This window comes from Gopherus flavomarginatus, chromosome 21 (assembly GCF_025201925.1).
Source record: "Gopherus flavomarginatus isolate rGopFla2 chromosome 21, rGopFla2.mat.asm, whole genome shotgun sequence".
NCBI classification, from domain to species: domain Eukaryota; kingdom Metazoa; phylum Chordata; order Testudines; family Testudinidae; genus Gopherus; species Gopherus flavomarginatus.
This window is the reverse complement of record NC_066637.1, coordinates 17,544,646-17,568,847: the sequence shown is the minus strand read 5'-3', so window position 1 is coordinate 17,568,847 and position 24,202 is coordinate 17,544,646. Positions and strand designations below refer to the sequence as shown.

The 24,202-nt window shown below is 60.2% G+C and overlaps 1 protein-coding gene across 5 annotated transcripts in view; it reads right to left on the bottom strand.

Moving 5' to 3' along the window:
* The window catches only part of ARHGEF19 (Rho guanine nucleotide exchange factor 19), a 28,561-nt gene extending 8,878 nt beyond the window's left edge, over window positions 1–19,683 (bottom strand). The window contains exons 1-8 of one of the 5 annotated variants that reach the window (XM_050931201.1): window positions 19,347–19,683; window positions 10,494–11,143; window positions 5,950–6,342; window positions 5,190–5,286; window positions 4,216–4,292; window positions 3,427–3,677; window positions 1,637–1,797; window positions 1,027–1,179 (exon numbers count right to left, since the gene is read on the bottom strand). In XM_050931201.1, the coding sequence (XP_050787158.1) occupies window positions 1,027–1,179; window positions 1,637–1,797; window positions 3,427–3,677; window positions 4,216–4,292; window positions 5,190–5,286; window positions 5,950–6,342; window positions 10,494–11,118 (1,757 nt within the window). In that variant the 5' untranslated portion in view covers window positions 11,119–11,143; window positions 19,347–19,683. Of the gene's footprint in view, window positions 1–1,026; window positions 1,180–1,636; window positions 1,798–3,426; window positions 3,678–4,215; window positions 4,293–5,189; window positions 5,287–5,949; window positions 6,343–10,493; window positions 11,144–17,459; window positions 17,519–19,346 lie in introns of those variants that run through there. The other 4 variants (XM_050931203.1, XM_050931202.1, XM_050931204.1 and 1 more) reach the window with 4 other exon arrangements.
* Window positions 19,684–24,202: the final 4,519 nt, after the last annotated feature.

Sequence of the window (24,202 nt, the reverse complement as noted above, 5' to 3'; positions counted from 1 at the left end):
ACTGGCCCCTGTGACAAATTGGGGGGTTTCTTGTTTTTCTGTAGTTTTCCAGTGGGTTGCATGCAGAAGGGGTGGGACTCAGTGTCCCCGGGTGTTACTGGTTTAACGAGGGGAGGGGAGAGGGAGTTTGTTGGTACAGAGGACAGGAGAGGGAACTCAGGACCCCAGCCGATGGCCTGGAGGATGGAGACCCCAGCGACTGGTGACCTGGTGACCCAGGGACCCAGCTCAGGAGTCACAGCCGGATCTGGCCAGTGGGAGGACAATGGGCTGCAGAGGCAGGACCCTGGTGACCTGACCAGCCGGTTCCAGCAAGGGGAGGAGGCCCAGGCAACTGTGTTATGACCCTGTTTACCTGGAAAGAAGACAAGGGACAGAGGGGGGGATTGGGGCCGGGGATATCAGAGGCCCAGCTGGGCTGGGAAGTAGGGGGGCTCTGGGCTGGAGAGAGGGAGCAGGCAGAGCCCACCTGGATGCAGGGGGACTGGGATGTGCTGGGCTGAGGGAGGCCAGGCCTGAGGCCGGAGAGTTTCCTGTGCTGTGTTCAACGCTCAATAAACCCTCCTGTTTTATGCTGGCTGAGAGTCGCTCCAGCCTAGGGAACAGGGTTGCATCAACCTCTTTGGGGCTGGAGGCCCTGGGAGTCCAGAGCAAGGGGACTCCCTGAGGGGGCCCATGGCGAGAAACAGATGTGCTAAAGCTCAGAGAGGTGCGGCTCCAGGAGGTGGAGGGGCCTGACCCCGAGAGAGAGTGGACCCCCAAGAAGGGCTGTCGCACTGAAAGGGGCACCCCCCACGGACCACACGGGGCCAAGAGTGGGCACGATCTGTGAGTCCGTGACAGCCCCCAACTCCAAAGCTCCTCCCACCTGCTCACCAGCCCCCCAGCCCAGAGATCCCCTCGCCTGCTCGCCACCCCCCAGTCCAGAGCTCCCCACTCAGCTCTCCCATCTGTGCGTGGCCCCCCAGGGGTGGTGCTGTGAAGCAGCGAGGGGCATTTAGTGGGCGGGGGGGGCGGTTCACACACAGCAGGCGCTGGTAGGTCTGCTCCTGGTAGGCCTGGTTGGTGACGTAGGGCAGGTAGACCCGGCGGAAGGCCGGGCAGTGGTGCAGAACGATGTCGCAGATGTCGAAGCGCAGGATGTTCGCCTCCAGCCGCTCCTCCAGCTCTAGCAGGAACCTGCTGGGAAACCAGGGGGTGAGACGGGGCCTCAGCGGGAAGGCGAACCCCAGCCCAGCCGGCCCCAAGGAAACCACCCGCCTTTCCCAGCACTAGGCGGGGGCACTATGCCAATGCCCTGGTCACGCCCGGTGGACGCTCGAGACACCGTTGGGAATGGTCTCCCTCCTGTCTGGAGAAGGGTTTTCAGCTCCCCCCGGCCCTGGATTAAGGTGTTAGACCCTGAGATAGGGCCACAAGAGAGCACCGGAGAGCAACACACGTCTGCACCACAACCCCACGGTGCACTGAGCTCCAGCATCTCCAGACCCTGGGCCCACCTGGACCAGGGCGCTGGGCAGAGCTGCAGGGGGAAGAGCCTGAAATGGCCCCTCGGCTCACTCCTGCCTCAACCCCCCTGCCCCCCAGCAGCACTTTGCAGGAGGTCAAAAGGCCCTGTCCCCTGGGAGGAGCTGACCTTTCACTGACGGCCTTCACTTCGGGCAGCTTGGAGAAGAGCCACTGCTTCTCCTGGGCCCCCAGGCACTCGTTCAGCTGCTGCGAGTTCATGAAGTGCTCCACCGCGATGGAGAGGCTGTGGATGTAGGAGGCCTCCGAGGTGATCAGCTCAAACTTGGCCTGCCGGGGCGAGAGCGAGGGTTGCCAGCTGTCTGGTTTTCAACCAGAAAGTCTGCTCGGAAAGGAAACCTGGCAGTGCTGACCGGACACTGAAAGTCCAGTTACCTGCAGTAACCGGCCTCCACTACTCGGGGGTGGGAAGAGCAGCAGCTGCTGCTGGAGCACTCAGGAATGGCTCTGCTGGAGAGGGGTACCAGCGGCTCCCCTGTCCTGCCCCACTCACCTCCCCAATCCCGGAGCCTGTCTCTCCCTCCCCCAATCACCCTTCCACCCCTAGAGCCATGCTCAGCCGGCAGGGGGACGGTTGGGGAGAGAGCGGCGAGCCACAGTGGGGGGAGAAAGAGGAGCAGGGGCCTCAAGAGAAAGAGGCAGGGGAGAAAGTTGGCCACCGTAGTGGGGGTGCGGGTTCTGGGACAGGGGTGTGCAGCTCCAGCAGCAGTGCAAGCAGCACGCACTGCACAGAATCATAGACTCTCAGGGTTGGAAGGGACCTCAGGAGGTATCTAGTCCAACCCTCTGCTCAAAGCAGGACCACTCCCCAGATTTTCACCCCAGTTCCTTAAATGGCCCCCTCAAGGATTGAACTCAAACCCTGGGTTTAGCAGGCCAGTGCTCCAACTGCTGAGCTATTCCCCCCCGCCCGATCAGAGATCAGCTGCTGGGAGGCAGAGCCTGAGCCCCTCCCCTGCCCCTTTGCCCTCCTGCGGGCGTCTCAGCATTTCCTGAATCACAGCTCTGGGGGCTCCCCAAAGTCCTGGCCTGGCAGCCCTGGCGAGAGCCGGGCCCAGCACGGGCAGGTGCTGTCCACACTCCCCAACCCAAACCTAGTGATCCTCGGGATCTGACCAGCAGCCTCCCTGCCAGAGCCTGGTGCTTCCCCAGTGCAGCTCGACCTCCTGGGCCCTGCAGCTCTCCCAAGGTGCACGATTCCCATCAGCTTTTCTACTGCTTGGCTGGGTCTGCAACCGTCACCTACTGCCCAACTCCTGGTGCCCCTCCGCCCTGACCCGCAGCCCCCTGCTATCCCAGCCCTGGGCTCCCTCATTCCCCAGCTCCTGGTGCCCCTCAGCCCTGACCCGCAGCCCCCTAATATCCCAGCCCTGGGTTCCCCCTCCCCCAGCTCCTGGTGCCCCTCAGCCCTGACCCACAGCCCCCTAATATCCCAGCCCTGGGTTCCCCCTCCCCCAGCTCCTGGTGCCCCTCAGCCCTGACCCGCAGCCCCCTGCTATCCCAGCCCTAGGGTTCCCATTCCCCAGCTCTGCCGGTGCCCCTCAGCCCTGACCCACAGCCCCCTGCTATCCCAGCCCTGGGGTCCCTCTCCCCCAGCTCCCAGTGCCCCTCAGCCCTGACCCAAAGCCTCCCGCTAGCCCAGTGCTGGTGATGGCCCTATGAATGCATTGGGGGTGGCGCAGGGAGGGGAAAGAGCAACTGAAGCTAACGAACAATGTGGGCCTCAGAACAATGGAACCAATGGCAGGAACCTGCCAGCCCAGGAGTGTCCTGCCAGCCCTGGGGTCCCGGGATGGGGTTGATGCCAGGCCTGGCTCTGTGTGGGCGACGGCTGACCGGGTGCTGGGAAAGACTTTGCATCCCGGTGCCCAGGCCCTGAGCAGGGTGCCAGCCCCTCACCTCCTGCAGCTTGCACTCCTGAAGGCTGATGGTGTTGAGCAGCCCGCTGCCCCGCACGTCCGGGATGTCCTGCCACAGCGAGAAGGTGGAGCCGCGGGACGAGCGCTGCGAGCGGAACGAGCTGCTGGGCGACAGGTTGGTCTTGGGCGGCGCCAGGGCAGCCTCCTCCTCCTCCGCCAGGGCATCCTCCCACTGCTGCCGCTGGATCTCCCAGGCAATGGCGGCGTCGCTGTATTCCTGGTACAGGACGGCTACAGGGGTGGGGGCGGGGGTCAGCGTCCAGGCACTGGGCCCAGGGGGCCCTTCAGCAGGGAACGAGACGCCATCCCCAGGGCGAAGGAGGCACCCCTCGTGGGGCCCTAGGGTAACCCCAGGCGGGTATGGCCTGGATGGGGCAGTGGCTGGCACTATGGCTAGGAGCAGGGGCACTGGCCTGGGTCTAAGGGCCGGGGTGGGGAGAAGAGGATTGGCCATAAGAGCAGGAGGAAGGGTCCATGCCAGCTTTGCCCTCTGCCATCTAGCCAGGCCAGGGGCACAGACCAGGAGCTCCTTCCCTCTGTGCCCATTTCAGGCTGGCACTTCTCTCTGGCATCTGTGCCCTGTGCTGCCAGCTGGCTCTGGACCAGGCAGCAGATGCCCAGGGATAGGGGCGCAGTGGCTGGCTGTGGGGGGGCCCACGTGATCCCTGCCCCGGCGGTAAAGGGCTCGGCACGGCTGTCCTGCCAGCTGGGACGTGGGCTCTTGAAGGCAGAGGGGAAATCCCCCGGGCGGGGTGAGCCAGCTGCTTACAGTTCAGGAGGAACCTCGACTGCCGCCTCTCGTGCTGGACCAAAGCGCTCGGGCACCCACCCAGCTCCGCCTCACTCCTACAGAGGGGAACACACGGGGTTGGGTGAGGGCTGGAGTCTGCACCCCCCACACTGACTTGTAGGGTGAAGGATCAGGGCCTGGGGGCTGTCACGCCATGCAGCCTGATCCTGAGCTCGTTCATCCCAGTGCTGATCAGAAGTCACAACGGGACCAGGGGCTCTCACGACATTCACCGCCCCACCCAGCCCTATGGGCACGGCCCTGCTCCTCCATCGCCTGCGCCTGGCACAGGCCTCGCACCAGCCCCAGGGGGGTGACATGCACCTTGCAAGGCCATCAGCATGTTGGGAAACGAGTGGGGCCGTGTGGCTGGGTGTCCCTCCCCCTTCCAAACACCAGCGTGGCCAGAGCCCACCTGCCTGGCCAGCTGTTAGCGCCAGCTGAACTCTGAGCGGATCATTTACTGGTTATTTTAGGATCTTAAAAAAAATCAAAAATAAATAAGAAGGAGAGAGAAAAGACTATTAGAGAACAGAGGGGCTGAGAAACGCCTCTCATGTGCCTCTCCCCTTGGCGTCCAGCCTGGCTCAGACATGCCTGGGGGGCTGCAGTGGATGAAATGGGGAACACTCTCCCCACACTGTGGGGCCGGGCTCGGGCCCACGAGGTGGATTCCAGGGGGGCTCACTCCCTTCTCCATTGGGATGCTGGGTTTCTGGGCAGCGCTGGGTTTCTGGGGTCTGGTTCACAGCACTCATCGATAACTGGGTTTGCAGCCCAGTCCCTGCCAGCCCATGGCCTGGGAAATCCAGCTGCTCCGAGGAACTCGGCGTCACCTTCCTCCATCCCCCCTCTCTAGACAGTCCAGATCCCTGCGGCTGCCCACTCGCCTGTGCCTTCTGGTGGGCTGGGAACGCCCCCCTAAGGTCGTGGGCTCTCCCCGCTGGCCTTACCTGGGCCAGACGTTCCCTGGCTCACTGGGCAAGTCTGGGGACGGGAGGCCATTGCTGCCCGTGCTGCTGCGGCTCTGCTCCCTTCCATTCGGTTTACCTGCAAGGATGGACAGCACCTTCACAGCCGAGCAGGGAGGAGCTGGGCTGGCATCAGGGCGCCCTTCCACCCCTGCCTCCACTGGTCCATCGCTAACCTGCCTCGAACAGGCCTAACAGCTCAGGGGAAGAGGGAGAATCCCGTCATGCACCTGTGCGATGATGGGGGCAGAGAGGGAAAGTGGTCCAGGATTCCACCCCGTCCCTTCACCACGGCCATGGCGACTCCACCCCCTTCTCACGTTTTCCCTGCCAGTCCGAGAGGAAGCACATGGGTAAGGGGGGAGCTGGCACTACAGATGTGCCCCTTCCGCCCGTGTCTCCTCCCAGGAACGTGGTTCTCCACCATCTTCATTCCGGGGGACCACTCAACGAGAGAGGCCTTGTGGACCACCATCACCACTCCCAGACCTCGCCACTGAATGTGGACTGGGAGGGAGGTCCCCCAGGATGGGCACCAAGGACCACAGGCCTGTACACCATAGCGTGAAAGCCACTAACCTGCCCCTATAGCGGGACACAGCGTCTGATGCAAAGGGCGTTGGAATCAATGGAAAGAAAGAAAGAAAGAAAGAAAGAAAGAAAGAAAGAAAGAAAGAAAGAGGCAGGCCCCAAGCCAACCATACCAGTTTGACCAGTAAACCCAGTGTGAGAATCCCAGTACCTTCCTGGCTCGCCCAAGCCCCTTTCTCCTTGGAAGCGCTCCTGGCGGAGAGGGACTTGCTCAGCTTGAGGGAGAAGGTCGCCCTGCGCTGAGCCAGCTGCAGCTTGTTCATGAGCTCCGAGGCCGAGAAGCGCCGCCTCTCCTGCTCTGCCGAGCCCTTGGCGCTCCGGCCAGCCGAGCACGGGGGCAGCGCCAGGTCCAGTGTCTCGGGCACCGCGTGTGGAGACCCCTCAGGAGCCGGCCTCAGGTCCAGCGGCTCCATCCCCCGCAGCGCGAGCTCCCCCACATGCCTGCCATCCTCGTGGACTGGGGACCCCAGGAAAACGGCGTCTCCGTCCAGGCTGGGGGACATGTTGCTAAGGGTCTCGGGGGAGTAGACCCTGATCTTCCTCCCTGGAAGGAGAGAGGAGCCACAGTGATGATTAGGCCCCAGCTAGCAGGGAAGTGAGGCATGTGGGAGCAGGGCTGCTTGGGCCCAAAGGAGCGGAGCTGCCCAGGGAAGACAGCTCATGGGGCTGCTCCATCCCCTGGAACTCGTGGCCTGCCACCCTGGGAGCTTTTCCAGCCTCACGGTGCTACCGCCACACGGGACATCAGTAGGGCTTAAGCCCAGGAGTGCTAGCACAGACCTCTGCCGTTTGAGCTGAAGGAGCTCCACCCGCTAGCAGCAGCAGAAGGCTATTATCCTCTCTGTGGATTAATCACCAGAAGAGGACACAACACACACAAGGCATGTGCATAACCTTCCTCCCCCGGGACCCCAGAATGCTGAGCCCGTTTCTGCCCACCCCTACCTGTTTTCACAACAACGCCCGACCTTTACAGCAACTTCTGGCCAGGGGGTCGCAGCAAATCAAGCCCCACAGCTGCCCCCTCCGCCCCCATTGTGAGACAGGATGTTCCCTGTTCTACAGAGGGGGAAACTGAGGCACAGAGGAAGCCAATGGCTGATCCTGAAATAGAATCTGGGCCTCCTGACTCCCAGCTGCCAGGCCGTCCTCCCTCTAGGTGCAGCATGAGCAGCCAACGTGCGGTTGCACCAGCAAAGTCGTGGGCTCGTGTCTGCATGGTACTGTTTGCAGACGTGTTTCCAGATGGAATTAGCTGGGCCCATGGGAGTTAGGCACCCAAGCCCTTTGAGGAGCTGGGACTCGGATTCTGGCACGGCAGGACTGTGTTCCCCCCAGGGCACCAGGGCGTGTGATGTGCACTTAGCCAGCTGGATTTCACCTGCAGCCTCCTTCCCCTAGATAGCGGGAGCAGATGGCAGACAGTGGCATCTGCCCAGCTGTTTGTCACAGGTGCTGCCTCCCGAGAGGTGTGTGCCATCCTCTGCTCCTGTCACACGCACAGGAGCTGGCTCAGCTTGGGGAGAGGGCACTGGAGTCTGCTCCTGGTGCAGCCCTGCGCCGGGCCAGGGAGCTGGATTCAATTCCGGTTCCTGCATTGTCAATGACAGTGCTAACTGGGTTCCAGCTGAACCCCGGGGCTCGCAGGGCCCTGAAACCACTGGGCCGTCCTGCCTGTCCGAAACCAGACGCTGCACAGTAAATAACCAAAGAGCATTTTCCAGGATCGGCTGCTTTCCTATGATCCCAGAGGGCGCTATCCAAAGGGGGGCTATTGCAGAGCACCGTGTGTGGCCAGGACAAGGGGCTATGCGAACAGGGCCCCCTGAATGACCTATTGCCTCCTGTGTTTGGACTGTGGCTCACTGAGCTCCTCTTATCTGCTCCCTGAACAGGGCCGGTCCCTGCAAACCTCTGGGGCCCCTTGGGAGCATGGCAGGGCCTGCTAGTTTTGCAGAAATGCTATCCCAGAATGCTTTGCAGCATCCGGTGCAGTGAGTTGCTGCTCTTGTGGGGCTGATGGGCTCCGTGGTCCGTCGTTTACTGACGGGGGTTTGCTGTGCCCACGCTGGGGCTCTCTCCTGGCATGGGTGTGGCATGGAACGCAGGAGCTGGGGTTGCCACTTCTGGGGAACCGAACAGCAGGGCATCTGGGATGATCCCGAGCCCGTTAAACTGGCCTGGCCGTGGCGACTGAGCACCCTGACAGATTTACCGGGGCAGCTACCTCAAACCAGGAACAACCCCGGGAAACGGGCCAGGGGGCCACCCTAAGCTCAGCCCAAAGGTTTGGAGACTGGTTCAGCACAGGATCCTCCCAGAAACCCCCTCAGCACCTGCCATCACTGACATGACGTGCCCCGTAGGGGCTACAGTTGCCTCCTGGAGTCCCCAGGAATTCAAGATTACGTCATGCAATGAAACTTCCAGAAATACGTCCAACCAAAACTGGCATCTCTGGTGGGGTCCCAAGTCCAGGCTCTGGCGGGGGGTAAATTCTAGCACTGGTGTGACGCTGGTAGACCAGGTGCCAGCTCATGCCATGGTCCCCCTGCCTCCGCTGACTACGGATAACTACACAGCTGGGCATTGGGATTGTGGAAACAGGCACTAGAGTTATCCAAGTGTGCTTAGTGTTCTGACCTGACGGCCTGCTGGTGCATGGCACCGGCGTTCGTCTCACGTGTAAAGCGTGCAGCCCGTATTGTAGGGCAATGTTTGAGCGCTTGCCTTGTGAGCCTCTGGGGCTGTGTAAATCGCCAGACAGGAGAGACCCATTTAGGCCTTGGCTGCACTTGCAGCTGTACAGTGCTGTGAGTTAAACCCGCCTTCGGAGAGCGCAGCAGAGAAAGCGCTGCAGCCTGTCCACACTGCCAGCTGCCAGCGCACTGGCGTGGCCACATTTGCAGCATCTGCAGCGGCACTGGGAGCGGTGCATTATGGGCAGTTATCCCAGCATTCAACATGCTTTTTAAGTGCGGGGTGGGGTGGAGTGTGACAGGGAGCGTGGGGGGAGAGAGTGGGTTTTTGGGCTGCTGAGAGTGTGTCAGCTCCCTGCCTTGTAAGTTCAGACCCCCCTCCCTCCGCCACCCCTCTCGCTCACTGAAAGCAAACAGCAGCTGTTTCTTTTTTTCCCATAGACCAGATAAGCAGCTGCTCGCCGAAACAGACCCCAACCACCACCACCCCCGTGCTGCCTCTCTTCAAGCAAACGTTAGCTGTAGCTGTGTTTGGTTTTTTGATAAGCAGCCCCCAAAACGGAGCTCTGAAAGGGCACTTCCTCCTCCGGAGATCACAACAAAACAAGAGAGGCCACTCCAGTTAAAAGGATTATGGAGAGTTTCCGGAGGTCAATCACTGCGTAGTAATGTTACTCCCCGTTTACACTGGACAGCAGCGTCTCAGCCGCTACGCAGCAGCTGTTATTCCTCTCGGGGAGGTGGAGTACCAGCAGCGCTGCAGTGGCAGAGACACAGCGCTGTACGTGCCTTGCCAGTGTGGACGGGGAGTGAGGTACAGTACTCTGTAACTCACAAGTCTAGCCAAGGCCTTAGTCATGTGAAATGCTGGGCCCCCACAGCAGGGGTTGTCTGCCCAGCAAGGAAGGCCCATCGCATCAGGCAGACTAGCCTGGAACATTAACGAGGACAAAAGACTTTCTCCCCAATGAAGGTGAGGCATGCAGGTGAATTCCTCCCATTAGCTGAGTTTGCAGCTCAGAGCAGAAGAGGGGAAGGGAATGAAAAGCCCTAAATGGAAGGAACGGCATCTTTATGCTGCCTGGACTTGGGGGGAAGGAGAGCAAGGGTTACTAGGCAGAAGCAAAAGATCCCCAGTGCTTCGCCTGAGTTAGCCCTGAGGGGCGTCTTTGCTTTTCAGCCTGTGGGCCGCAGACCCAAAGGGGTCCGCAGACCATGTCTAGGATTCCCAAAGGGGTCCGTGCCTCCATTTGAAACGCGTTAGGGGTCCGCAAATGGGAAAAGGTTGAAAACTGCTGCTCTAGAATAAACCTTCAGATTTTTTATTACAGGATTGGCTACAAACTCCGTCTTTGGGTAAGGCTCTAACATGCTATCGACCTGGGGTAAGAGACCGGTCCTGTGGGATGGGAAGTAATCTGAATATTGCTGTGATCCTTGGTGTAAGCGGCCATCCATCCATCACAAAGGCAGACTCACCCGGGTGGCGAGACAGATCAGGGTGCCCACGGGGACTGGATGGGACTCCATGGTTAGGGCGGTGACAGGGGTTTGCCCTTGATCCTTGGTTGGTGAAATCAACGTATGGAACTCACAACCAATTGGGGGTTCTGCCCTAAGATTCCGCCCGGAGGTTGGCATTCACGCTTTTACGCCACTGCAGGGCAGCTGGGACCACCTGCAGCTGGGGACCTGGGACCAGACCCCTGCTCCTGTTCGATCCCCACAGGCCTCACCCTTGTGCTGAAGGAGCATGGCCGGAGGGGAGAGTGGAAGATCATAAACATTCCTTTCTGACCTTCAGCTCTAGGCCTCCTCCCTAGCATGCCCTGCCAGATGCCCCCTCTCAGACACCCCCAGCTTGCGTGGTACTCGTAAAGGGGCATCCAAGGTGGGCAGGGCTCCCACTCCCAAGATGTGGCCAGACCCCCTCTGCCTGCCCTTCCTGTCCAGCCTCCCCCACGAGGCCAGCCTTTTCTCAGCATGCAATACTCACAGGCCAGCTTCTCCTTCTCCACCCCGTGAGATCCTCGCCCCTGGGACTCGGGCAGCAGCGGGGGGCTCATAGGCCCACTGACGATGTCATGGAGAGAAGAGTCCCTGTGGGGCGAGCGTGGCTTGAAGGTGGAGCTGTGAGGCCAGCTGTCCGCCTTCCCCACTCCCTGCCGTCCCTGCAGGGCAGAGATCCCTGCCACCCCTGGGTGAGTCCCGGAGCTCCCGCTCGCAGCACTGCCTCCCAAGGGGACCCCGGAGTCCGGGATCCAGCCCAGCCTGGGGTGGAAGTCTGGGTAGCTGTGATGGCAGGGGGGCCAGCCTTTGGGGCTCAGCTGCAGGCTTCCCCACCCGTCCATGGAGCTGCTGTGGGAGCTGAGGAGCCCCCAGCCCTCTGAGGAGCACGGGACGAGACTAAAGTCCCCTTGACTAGGAGGCTGGAGGTTGGGGAGCTCCACGAAGGACAAACTCTCCTGTTTGCAGACAGCCACATGGTGCCTCGCTCGGCAAGGCCTGTCCCCCAGGTCCTGGGGCCCACCCACGGTGAGGATCCCCATCTGCTGGCTCCCCGCTTGGTACGGCAGTGACGTCAGATGGGGCTGGAAGTCTGTCCGGGGGCGGTATTCCATCACCGAGGGCCGGCCTGCCCTAGACCTGGAGGGGAGAAACAATGGGACCACATCAGGCACGGGCAGACCATGGGCCAGGTCCCCCTCTGAGGTGACGCCAGGGCCTGAAATGCCCCCCAAGATCTTCCCGGGAGCTAACCGGGTCAGTGGGGGGGTGTCTCCAAATGGGATCAGTCTCCCACCCCCCATTAGAGGGTAGCGTCTGCAGCAACCATTAAACCACCCAGTTCTCCCAGCTGGCCTGGGCTTGGCCAGCCTGAGGGGAAGGGGAACAGGGCACCCGTCTGCCCGTTCTGCAAGTGGATCTCAGAACCCGTCTCCAGATGTCACCCTTCATCCCCACTCCCTGTCTGCTCCCACGACACGGCCTGGCCGCTGAGTGCATCAGCATGTGCCCGGCAGCCCTGCAAGGCAGCAGACTTGGGTTCAAGACCCTCCGCACCCGTGTGGGCTTGAGCAGGACACTCGGGTCCCCCATGAGACCTGCTGCTCTTGCCCTATTCCCTGCAGCGCCTCCTGCTGGGAGAGGCTGGGGCTGGCGTGTCCGTGCTCCCCAACACCTGTTCCCCATCACGGTAACTCCTCCTGGGAGAGCCTGGGCCCAGAACAGGGAACCCAGGGGCATGGGCTGCAATCGGCACAGAGACACCCCTCGCTGCACCCCTCGTCCTGTCACACCCTCGCTGCCGCCCAGACAGAGTCCTGCCCAGCAGACCGGGGTTCTGAGCTCTGCCAACAGGCGAACAGCTATGGAACAAAATCTCCTGCCGGCATTTGCAGCTGCCCGGCTCTCCTCTGCCAAACTCCTCCCCCACCCCCCGGGAACCTCGGAGCCTCTCGCTCCCTGCCAGCTCCAAGCCCTCGCTGGCCCCTGGGGGGGCTCCCAAGTCACAAACTCCTGCAGTTGGTTTGGATTTGGGGCTCGCCTGCTGTGGGGGGCAGCAGATCAGCTGGCTCAGGGGACCGAGCTCGGGGAACACGGACGTGTCTCCCCGTGATCTGCTCCCTAAGAAGGGCTGTAGGAGAAGGCCAGATCCTCAGCTGGTGTAACTCAGCCTACCGCCATTGACGTTAATGGGCCAGATCCCGCCGGGTGTCATTCACTGTAGCTCCATGGAAGCCAGTGACGTTCCCCGGCTGTGATCGTAGTGACACAGCTGTGGGTGGGGCTTAAGGACAGAAGAGCCGGATTCGCTTCCTGAGCCAGCCACCTCCCTTCTCGGGGCCTCAGTTTCTCCCATCCATAAAATGGGGCTAATGACCCGACCTTGCCTTGAAATGCTGGGGTGCTGCGCTCTATGGCAGGGCTGCCCACACGGGTCCTTCCCTGCCAGGCCAGGCCCAGAGGGCAGCGTCGGACCAAGTCTCCCCTCCCTAAGGTCTCTCCCGTGTTCGCAGGGTCCCCTCATGTTCCTGAAGCTGCAGAGGTGGCAGTGCCAGCAGCCCTGGTTGCTCCTCATCGGGCCCGCCCTGCTCTCCCATTGCTTGGCCATGCTAGGAGCAGGGGAGGGGAAGAGATGGACGAGGTGCTGATGGGTAGCAGGGAGCGTCCAGAGGAACTGGTGGGGACGAGGGGGGGCACCCACCCTTTGCCAAGGGGGGTTGCAGTCCAAGGGATCTGTGAGGCGCCCCAGCGGCTTCTAGGTGCCCAGATGGCCAAGGGCCAGTGTAACCCGCTCTCCCGTGTGCACCTGAGGTACAGGAGGCAGGAGTCTCCTGCAGGGCCCGGCTGTCCCAGCTCACAGCCTGGCGGGTGGCCACCCTACAATCCCCTCCCTCAGCGCGCTGGCTAGGGACACGGACCTCGCCGTCACTACACGGGCTGAGCAGGGCGCAGCCGGTCAGAATGTACCAGAGCCCGGAGGGCCATGAGGTGCCCCCTGTGGGCACAGGGCCCCTGTGTTCCAGGCGCTGCCCTGGTTGCTGCCCAGTGCGATTCCCGGGCTCGCTTTAATCCGCACAGCACCCCGGGATGGGCCCCGGCCCCCACCAGCCGGGCGCTCCCTTTACCGCCCTTCGATCTCCACTGGCCCCAGTGGTAAGGAAACAGGGCAGGCTTCCAGAGCTGGACCCAAGCCAGCGGGCGTTCCCCAGGTGCCCTCCCACTCCTGCCAGAGCCAGCGTCTCGGGGCTTTGCTGAGGGCCTCCGGAGATGGGGGCGAGGTGTCAGGTCCATGGGTGCTGCCTATCTCAGCCAGCCAACCCTGGGGTGCACCTGTCATTAAGAGCTGGAGCTTCCCTCCATGGTGGTGCCAGCCCACCACAAAGCCTAGAGGAACAGGAGCCCAGGGAAACATCCACCCCCTTCCAGGCCTACCATTCCTGATGGCACAGGGGGCCACAGAGTCAGGTCAGAGCCAATGGCATCAAATAGGGCTCCCGGCTCTGGGTTCTCAACCTCAACGCTGGCCTAGGAGCCTTGCAAGATCCTGATGAAGGATCCTACAGGATGTGCCTGGCGTCTGCCTCTCGTGGTGACGAGCTCAGGAGCAGAGTCACTCTAGAATATCAGGGTTGGAAGGCACCTCAGGAGATCATCTAGTCCAACCCCCAGCTCAAGTTTTTTGCCCCGGTTCCCTAAATGGCCCCCTCAAGGATTGAACTCACAACCCTGGGTTTAGCAGGCCGATGCTCCAACCACTGAGCTATCCCCCCATACTCTGCAGGGAATGGCCCCTGGGCTGGTTAAGACCAGATCCCGTTTTTCAAGGGACCAGTGTCTGAGTTCGCTATGGTCAATGGGGCAGGTCCCCCTGGCGTTAGGACTTTCAGGGGGCAAGATGCCGTGATTTATTCTTTGTACGACAGTAGAACCTGGAGCCCCCAGCTGAGACCAGGCCCCCATTATGGCAAGCGCTGTACAATTACAGGCCCTGAAGAACTTACAGTCTAACTGGACAACTGGGGCCAGGGAAACTGAGGCCTGGAGAGGGGAGGTGACTTGCCCAAGGGAACCCAGCAGGTCCTGGGCTGGCCCAGGGCCAGATTCCAGCCATGCCCTGGCTCACTTCATACACGACACTGGTACTTTCAGGAGGGAAGCGGTGACTCCTCTGCATGAACAATGAGACACTGCTCTGGGCGAGCTCACAGTACCAGGGCTTGCCCTGCGTTCGGCGACACCGAAGGACCTTGGAAAACCTAAAGGACTGCTCCCCGCGGAGGCTGTTTGATTGGTCACCTTTCCCCCTGCTCGGAAGGTGAAACCGCCGCATGGCTGCCCAGGTCACACCCGTCACAGACGGGCTGAGAACCCTCGCCCGGTGGCCACGGGGACGGCGTGGGAGCCGGGGAGTGCGTGGCAGAGAATTCAGCACGAGGCCTGTTCATACGGTCAGTACAACTGGCCACCCCTGGCTCTGTTACAGCCAGTGCAGTTAGTTGTGTCCACACACCACCGCACCGATCGCGCTGGCTACAGCTTTGTACCTCGCTGGGGCAGTGTGGAGGAGGGCTGGGCGGGAAGCAGGCGGCTGTTGCTACAGGGCTCCAAGGGGGATCCCGTGGCTTTGCCGCCCAGTCCAGGAGCACAGGGACTTAGCGAGGGTTTATTGTCCCAGCCAAGCTCACTGGGCCGCCGAGCCCGGAGGCCACTGAGTCCCTGACACAACACACTAGGGGATCCCCCTTCACACAGAGCGCCGGGAGGAAGGAGGACGGGCCAGTCCAGTGACACGGGGGGATCCCCTCTGCCAGGGACAGCCCTGAGCCAGCCAAAGCCTCTGCAGAGCATGTCCCACAGGTAGAGACCAGCCATGTTTAGATCCAGCCCCCTTCACTAACTGGTTCCATATTCAGTTAGTGCTGGAGCACGTGCAGAACCCAGCGGTTCAAATCCTTCCAAAGATCAAGCACCCATTTCAACGGGGTCACGAGGATCTAGCGGGTGACTCACTGGTACTCACCAGCGCCTGGCCCCCGACCTTCAACACCTGCACGTCTGACCCGGGCCTTCCACCTGCCCTGTAGATACAGGGAGTTCCAGGCAGTTTGCTGTGCAGGGAGCTTTCAGGAGAGACCCCCAGACCAAGGTCCTCTCTCCTTGCAGTGGATAAGCCATGGGGTTTGCCAAGATGTCCTTTGCCAAGATCTTTGTCCTTTGCCAAGATCTCCTTCCCCAAGCTGTGCACATGCTGTCTGTGCCCTCCCCCAGACCAAGGTCCTCTCTCCTTGCAGTGGATAAGCCATGGGGTTTGCCGAGATGTCCTTTGTCAATATCGCTCCTTCCCCAAGCTGTGCACATTGCTGTCTGTGCCCTCCCCCAGACCTGGCTGCATTTCCACAGCACTGAGACGAGAGGTGCTAGAGAAATTTAAAAGATGTGGATGAGGAGGCCGGGGAGGCCAGGACAGGTCCGGCCTCGGGGCTAAGACTAAAAAGCCTGTCCCAGAACCCTGCCTTGGCTGCCTGTCTGCCCCCGTCCCAGGTTTGGCTGGCAGGAGCACTTTTCACCTGCCACAGTCATAGGGAAAGGCTGGAGCAGAGTTTACTGCCCAGCCAGAAACGGATCCCAGGTGCAGATCAAAGCACTGAACAGTAAAGACCTTGGCAGTGGAACACCACCTGCTTCCCCAGGACTCGCGTTGGCGCTGGGCCCAGGCACACAGCCAGAGCCCGCCCCAGCGGCAGGTGTGTGGGCCAGAGGTAACTCCAGGCACGTTGTGCCAGGGCTGGAAGAGGAGAGAGAGTTAGAGGGGAAGGTGAAAAGGGGACAGGCAGCAGGAGAGAATGAAGAGGAGGGGAAAGCCCAGGGAAGGAGAGGGAGGGATGGGAAAAGAAGGGGAGAGAGGGATAAAGGGAAGATCAGGAAGGCAGCTCAGGGAGCACCAGAGAAACCGGAGCTGGGCACGGTGAGGGAGTGGGAAGGGGAGACTGAGCCAAGCGACACGGCAGAAGTTTGCAAAGACTTTTTATCCAGCCCCCACCATCTTCAGGGGCAGATCTCACCAGACTTGGCAGCGATCGGTACCCAGAGGTGAGTCCGCCACCAAAAATCCAGGGCGCTGCAGGAAGTTACTCAGTAGGGGGGACTCGGAGCCAGTGTCCCAACACCATAGTAGGGGGCACTGTGCTATAGGAAGGGGGAGGTGACTCAGTTTGCCTCATCAGGGATCAGGGGAGGGGAGGCCAAATTTGGGGTTGTTTGAGTAAGGCGTTCCTGAGATCCAAGCCCCCTACAAAGATATCACACTTCCCAAATGTGGCAGCTCTTCTAACACATGGGCTCCAACCCTGGCTCTGACCTGCCCCACTCTGAGGCCTGCTCAGAGCTGATCTCGGCCGGTGCTGGCACTTCTTGCCCCTCTGGGGAAGCAATATTGAAGAAGTGAATCGGGGTAACGTGTGGAACTATGGCACCGAACAAAGAAAAGACCAGGGCTCTGATCTGATGCAAGGCAGGGGACTTGCAGAAAGCCAGCTGTCAGAGCACGCTGCCGTGCTGGGGTCATTAAACCTGAGACCCATCCACGCTTTGTCAGCTGATGTCCAGCTTTTCACGAATGGGTGTCGGGCACACTGGCTGCATTCTGCAGAGGCTCCTGTTCAGAGTTTTGCCCTCAGAGCAAAGCTTCCGCGTTAAGAGCTGATGTTCCAAAGTGCTCCAAAAATCCGTGGGCAGACTCCAGTTTTATGGCAGCAGCATTGTCAAGGAGCAGAGCATTAAACTCAAGGGAAGATGGAAGACAGTACCTTGCAGCATCATTCCCGTAACGTAATCCTGGGTTTCCTGAACAATGGGACTGAGTGTGATCAAAGAAAAGCAAATATCTGCAACTCTCAGCGGCAGCCTGATCAAAGGGGTCGCTGTGCACCAGGAAATGCACCCATCACAGAAAGCCCTGTTGTCAAGACTGGCACGGTGCCCGCCTTGACCAACGTGGTGCCAGGATTCTGGCTTCAGTCAAACAGCAAGTTATTTTTCCCATGAGAAATCAAGGCAGAAAGCAAAAATCCAACTTTTAACACCAATCTACACAAACCAAGGGATGTCCTCTGTCACTTACACCCCTACAAGAGCTGTTGTTCCTTGGGAAAAGGGGGCTAAAGGAAATTTCAGACACTGGGAAAATGTTCCTTACCCAGCCCTTATTAAAACAGTCCTGGCAAACCTCACTCACCCCCAAGCTGTTGAACATAAAACAATAGGACTATAGAACTGCTTGAATTAAGCAGGGCACAAACTAAGCCTTTAAAAACAGTCCTCTAGCCTCAAAGGCAGCATTTCCGAAGACCTTTTCCACCCTGTTAAAATGAAAACCCCAGTGCGCCCTGCGCTGGGGCTAGGGGCAGACTTGCAGAAGATTCCCAGCCCGTCAGCCTGGCCTTTGAGGGTTTCTGACCTGAAGCAGGGTTTTGTAGCAGCAAGCAGAAAGAGCTCGGTGTTGTCCTGCAGGGCTCGTGGGCTTGGTTCTACTGTTGCGTCTCTAGGGGAACCGTGCCGGTATGTGTGCTCCCTGCCAGCCAATCCCTCCCCCGTTCCACTGCACCAAACCATGCAGGGCAATTACATGCAAATAAATGCTGGGATTCAAATCAGTGAAACCCAACACAACCGCCTTCTCCCAGTCCTTCCTCAAGTCTTCTGATGGCAGCACCCCTATTCAGCTATTCCCTGCTGCTGTTGCCAGCTCCAGGGGGCAGAGTTAAGGTGAATGATAGGGTAGGGTGTCCTTAACTCCGTATTTCCCAGTTTTCAGTGGGCTAAGTTTATCCCTGTTCCAGAAGGGCGCGAGGCAGTGCTGGGCAACCTGAGATCCCTGTTGTTTAACAGAGGAGAGGGGCATTGCGGGTGACTTCCCAAGAACTAAGGTGCCCACAGGGCCCAGTCTTGGAATTAAGGCTCTCAACCCATTTCTGTTCTTCCATCGGCCACACCGCTTCTTCACCTCTCCGGGGAGGGGATTGGAAGCAAAACATACTCCAGCTGGGCACAGGATCCCCTCCCAGCTGGCTTTAGTGCAGGCAGCAGCATGTGGGACATGGCGAAATCCTGGAATGGAGCTGCGGGTTCCCCTGAAGTGGAATCAGGGAACAATTCTGCTCTTCTGACCTGCCAAGTTCTGCCACCCGCGCCAGGGCTGGGGGGAAGATCCAGCAGCCCCTGGGCATACTGTGATCTGACCCAGTATGGCTGGGTTCTTATAGGGGTTCAATGCCAACCACTGGCCCAGGGCTAGGACTCCTGGGTCCCACGAGCTCCAGGGCAAGGAGGGCTCTGGTGGGGAGCTCCCACTGCACCCTGCCAGCTGTCCATGGAGGGACCTGAGCCAGACAGATCTCAGGCATAACTCCGCTGACCTGGATGTCTCAATGTCCATACGCTGGGCGGGCTCCCTGGGCTCCATTCTCCCGGAGGGGGCTGCCCCAAATCGCCTCATCTGAGAGGGGAGGAGGGTGGAACCCAGCGGGACCCGGTGCTCTGGTTCTGGCCTGAGCCCCAGGGTCTACCCCGCAGCCGGAGACAGCTGACAGGAACCAGCCACTGGGGGGGGGGTCATTGCAGACTCTTCTCCCCCCGCTGCTAACCCCTTGGGCCAAGGCTCAGCGGCCCGTACCCCGAGTCAGAGCGTTGTAAGGGAGGCGGCGAGCTCGGAAGCAGAGCCTGCCAGGCAGGACGTGTCCGCCCCGCACATGCAGCTGGCTCTGGGGTGGAGCAGCACCGCTGGCCCGGGCGCGCAGCGAGGCCGCACGGGAGCGCAGGACGGCAAGTGGCCCGTATCCCTGTGAAAGTGCAGGCGGGAGGTTAGCGAGGCCGCCCCCTAAGCCCCGGATCTTGGGAAACGGGCCCGCGGGTCGCTAACGGCTCCAGCGGCTGCCCGGATCAGCACCTGCCGGGAGGGGAGCGCCGCTCCGGGGTCAGCTGGCCCCCGCCACACGGCGCCCGGGCCCCGTTCCCGGCTCGCCCCGGGGGTAGGGCTGCGGACCCGGGGCGAGCCGGAGAGGCGAGTGGGAGCCGATTGGAGCCGTCCAGCCCGGCCCGCGGCTCCCCCTTCGCTCTCCCCTCCCTGAGCCCGGGGGCTGCCCGTTCCCGAGAGCCAGGGACCGTCTGTGCCCCCCCCGGGACCTCCTCCCCCGCTGCCCTGCGCTCGGTTAGGAGCCCGCGGTGCAGCCCCTCGGCCCCAAAGCAAAGGAAGGATCCTGCCCCCCGCCCCCGGACCCGGCGCCCGCCCCCCCAGGGTCACATCTCTCGGCTGCGTGGGGGAGAAGGGACCTGCCCGAAGCGGTACCTCGTCTGCCCGCCGGCTCCCGGCCTCAGATGTCACCGCAGCTCCCCGCCGCCCGGGGTCCATCCTCAGCCCACCGCAGCTGTTCCCCCGGGGGTCCCTGGGCCGCCCCCCGCCGAGCGGCCCCGGCCCACCAGAGACGCCGGGAGCAGAGGGCTCCTCAGCGGCCGTGCGCCAGCCTGGAGCCGCCCCGAAGCATCCCCGGCGCCGAGAGATTTATTCGCTTCATCTCCGGCTGCTGCTGGAGCCGCCTGCGCCGGGGGTGGCTCTGGGTAGCCGGTGGCCACCGCTGGCCTGTGCGTGTGACTCCCTCGCTGCCCGGGCGCTGGAGCCAGGCGGAGGGGGAGGCCCCGGCGGGGCGTGGGGCTGCGCTGACTTGCCCGCTGGCTTCTCCGCTCCCCGCCGCGCCCTCCCCGCTCCCCGGGGGACAGGTCCTCGCAGCCAAGCAAACAGGTTTGGCCGGTAGCGAGGCAGGAGGCAGAGGAAGCCGGGAACGGTGCCAGCGGAGGGGCGGGAGCGGGCGAGCGGCACAATAGCTGCCCTGTGCTCCGGGCCGGCTCCGGAGAGGGAGAGCCTGCAGCCTGCCCCCGGGTAGCCAGAGCGGGCAGCAGACAGCCGGGCAGGGGCTCGGTGACCTGGAGTCCTCAGGGCCGGTGGTCGATCCCGGGTTCTAGTCCCAGCTCTGTCATTAGCTAGCTGGGTGACCTTAGACAGGTCACTCTCCCCCGTGCCTCACTTTCCCCCTTGCAATAGGGGGATAATGCTCCCGCCCGCCTTGGCAAAGCACTCTGAGCTCAGCCGGTAGAAAGTGCTAGATAAGAACCAGGGGGTTGCCCTGGAGAGAAATAACTTTGCTTGGAGCCCTGCTGGGGGCAAAGAAAACTTCCAAAATATGCAAGTGCCAGTCCTGGAAACCAGCCACATCCGAGAGTGTGAACTGATACTGGGTGGTAACTCGCGCCCTAATGATGCCAGCGTGAAAGGCACCGGCGTTAACTATTTCACTGCCTGGCGAGCAGGCATAGGGAAAGATCTCCTCTCTGGACTATCCTGGGCCCAACACGGCCACACCAGCGCTGCCCGTCATTCTCAGAGACGCACCCAGCGGAGGTTATCTGGGCAGGTTGGTTCCCTGAGAAAAAACTTTCCACTGCAAAAAGTACGTGGGTGTCACCCACAAACACGTTATGGAGCCGTCGCAATGGACAGCCCTGATCCCGGGGTTATGGGCCCTTCCGAATCCCGAGGAGGATGGCCAGGGACGACTGACTCAGAGCCAGGCCCCTGGCCTCTTGGCCAGGGACGTGTCTCTTCCCTGCCCCTCATGCACTGAACGGAGTCTGACTCCAGAGCTGGCCTTAGTCCTTCTTGTGTTTACATGGGGGAGTGTGAATTAAACACCCACCCACCAAATACCACTCCTGCAATCCCCACCACCACTGGTGCCAACCCCTTCCCCCCAAGTGCCTGGAAACCAGGCCTTTCCCATTTCCCCACTGCTGGGTCTGCACCAGGAACATGAGCTGTGTGAACTGACATGTTGTAATTAACACGTCATCATCGGAACACCCCCACCACCCCCACCAGCAACACCTGGTGCAGACACAGAGGGAGGTGTTTAAGCCCAAGCCCCAGTGAGCTCCATGGTTTAGGGGGCAGCTTCCCAACACAGCACCTAGAGGAGTCGTGTGTGAGCCCCTCATCAAACAACCATGACCTGCTGTCCGGTGGGCGTTGATGTTACATTCACAGCACACAGAGAAGTTAGATGAAAACATCAAAACACTCTAGCTGGAAGGGTTCGATGTCACTTCACTTTATTTCCTAGAATCCAGATTGCTAATGCACAAGAACCCCAAACCAGAGAGAGACAAAGCAGGCTGCTCCCCAAGAGAGGCACAATTCACTCCACCTTCCTTTAGGCTGGCTCTCTGCACACTGACTTCTAAAACTAGATTGCAGGCTTCCCTGCAGAGCCCCCTCACCTGCAAGCCAGGCTAGGAAAAAACCTTAGGTTTTAAAGTGTGACAGCCTGTAATTTTGACACAGTTTTCAATACACCACAATGGGAATCTCTGGGAAAGCCTTTGTTCCCTTTAACAGATGCCCTTGAAATCACAGAGTAACTGAGCTAGTGAAGAGGCCCTCTGGGATTCCCCAGGAGAACGCTGTGAGGAAGTAGCAATTTGGGGGGTTCAGAAGTTGTGGCCACATTTGTTTAAGTTGTGGGTTTGATGCGGTCAGTTCATGTACCACACACACACACACACACACACAAACTTGCCAGGGCTTGCTACTGGATCCCTGCTTTCCAGATGGATTCCCAGCATCTGTTCAAACACACGGGGGAGGGGGGGCATGCAAATAATTTCCTAGCGCCTTTGTGGGATTCAAACGCATCCCTCTATCGCTGCCTGGCAAGTCATCACTTGCAACGGGGCGGTTTCCACACCTTGCGTTACACGTCACAAAATGGAGCGAAAAATAACTGCACCACCTGTAATGCAGAACACGCAAAAGGGCAGTAAAAGATTGGTCGCCAAACTGAACAGTCACTACTTACAAAGTCAGCCATCTTCTCTTGGTTGTTACACACACACACACGCACGCACGCACGCACACACAGAGCGTGGCGTTGTGACCTGGTCACGCACAGGGTTGCTGCACCGCTCAAGTTTGCAGCACTCACTGCAGCATGTTAAGATTGCAGTCCCCCCCGTCCCCCACCAAATCCCAGCCTGCAAGTTTCTTACAGCCTGGCCCCACTGGAGATAGCCAGCCCCCACTCCCCCCCCCCCCCCCCCCCCGCAGAGCCCAGCGATGCAGCCAGGGAATACAAGGGCCTGCCAACAAACCGGGCTGTGTGGGTGGAACTGGCATCGCCAGGGCCATGTCCCCACAGGCACAGCCCACAACCTGTCCTGTGTGGCATGGAGACGTGGCCCTGTGCCCTGCAAAGCAGGTCACTGCACCCACTGATGGTGCCACGGCTCCCCTGGCAGGGCACTGCGTGGCCCCACAGCCTCCTGTGACAGACTGGCCATGAAATGAGTTCCCAGGCCACAAAACCACACCTGGCACCAACTGCAGGGGGTAGATCTGGGCAGAGAGGCTCAACTCCCCTGTCAGCTCTGTACGGGGCCCGTTGGGGGGCAGCCTGGCTATTCCCCACTGGTTGAGAGTCTGACGGCCCTCTCGCTAGTGGCTGGCTCACAGGAGAGGCTTGCGAGAGAACTGGGCTGGATTGGGACACGGGAGATCTACATTCTATTCAATTCCCTGGGCCCAGATCCTCAAAGGTATTTAGGGCCCTAACACCCTTTGAAGTCAATGAGCGACAGGTGCCTAAATCTCTCTGTGGATCCTGGCCGGCCTCAGTTCCAGCTATTTAATGGCAGTGATATTCCTGCCTGCATCCGCCGGGGCTAGTTAGATTGTCAGGGCTCTGGGGCAGGGACTGGCTCTCACTCTGTCTGTGTGTAATGCCCACAGACCCCAGGCGTCGGTGGGCAGGATCGACCCTGGGACCTCAGTGCAGGAGTTTCAGTGGTTTGAGCAGTGGCCTGCTAAACCCAGGGTTGTGAGTTCAGTCCTTGAGGGAGCCATTTAGGGATCTGGGGAAAAATCTGTCTGGGGATTGGTCCTGCTTTGAGCAGGGGGTTGGACTAGATACCTCCTGAGGTCCCTTCCAGCCCTGATATTCTATGATTCTATGAGTGAATAGCCAAGGGGCTGTTAGCTAAGGGTGTAGACCAGACTCATCAATCTCTCTAAGTGGTCTGGGTGCCACTAGCTGGGACACACACCACACCCAGGAGGTGTGTGGGTTACCTGTGCAGCAGCTGGCACATCGGGGCCCTGGATCTCAGCCAGGCTCTCCAGGCCCTACAGTAATGGGCTATTTCTGAGACAAGGAAGGATACCAGCCTCTTAGCACCAGCTAAGGGAGTTATTTGTCATCGTCATGGCAAATGCCAAAGAGGGACGTGGCCTCCTTGCGGTTCGAGTTGCCACCTGACTGTTATTCCTGGAGCACCGAGCGGTAAAGGCCTCTCTGCTTCCAGTGCTGATGGCGCTCGGGCCTGGCTGGCGAGCTAAGAGGCGAGGTCCTGCCCCCAAGCCAGAACACGTGCTCCTGAAAGCACCTCCCTGTCACCCACTCTGGAATGGCTGAGCAGGGTTAACATGGGCCCTGGAACGGAGATGAAGGCAGCACTGGCCCGGACACTGGGGAGAGGGAGAGACACGCCTCCATGATTGGGCTGAGAGTGGGGGTGGCGTGCTGCTACAAAGGAGATTTCTGCCCCTGGGCTTCCAGGGGAGCTCCATGCCGGGATCTCTGAATTCAGCCCGGGGCCGTGAGTGAGCTGGGTCTGGTAGGCTCAGCTGGGATGGTCTCTTGTGCTGGGGGAGGTGGTTCTGCTGTGGTCAGTGTGACAATATTGATATAAACTAGGACCGTATAGAACACGGTTTGCAACCAAGGTCCTGCAGTGGCACCATATCTTATGTAAAGGGGGTCATATAAGGTGTCTAAGACCAGGTTATGGGTTGCTGGTTATAATTATGCTGTCTGTATGTCTGTATCATTTTGTAGTTGAAGTTATGAATATTGGCTCTATCCTGTCTGTATTTCAAATTTGTGCTCTGCTTCTGGGAGACACCCCAGATAAGTTGGTGTTAGCTCTGCCTAGCCTGCTTGATGGCCCATTAAGGACCATCAGCTACACAATTGACCCATGGAGAGAAGGCAGACATGCCTTGTAACTCAGCAAAGTATGCAGAGACTTGCCCATGTGACTCCCGATTCCATTTTGCTGTAACTTTCCACAGTAAGAACAAAGAGATGTTCTTACACC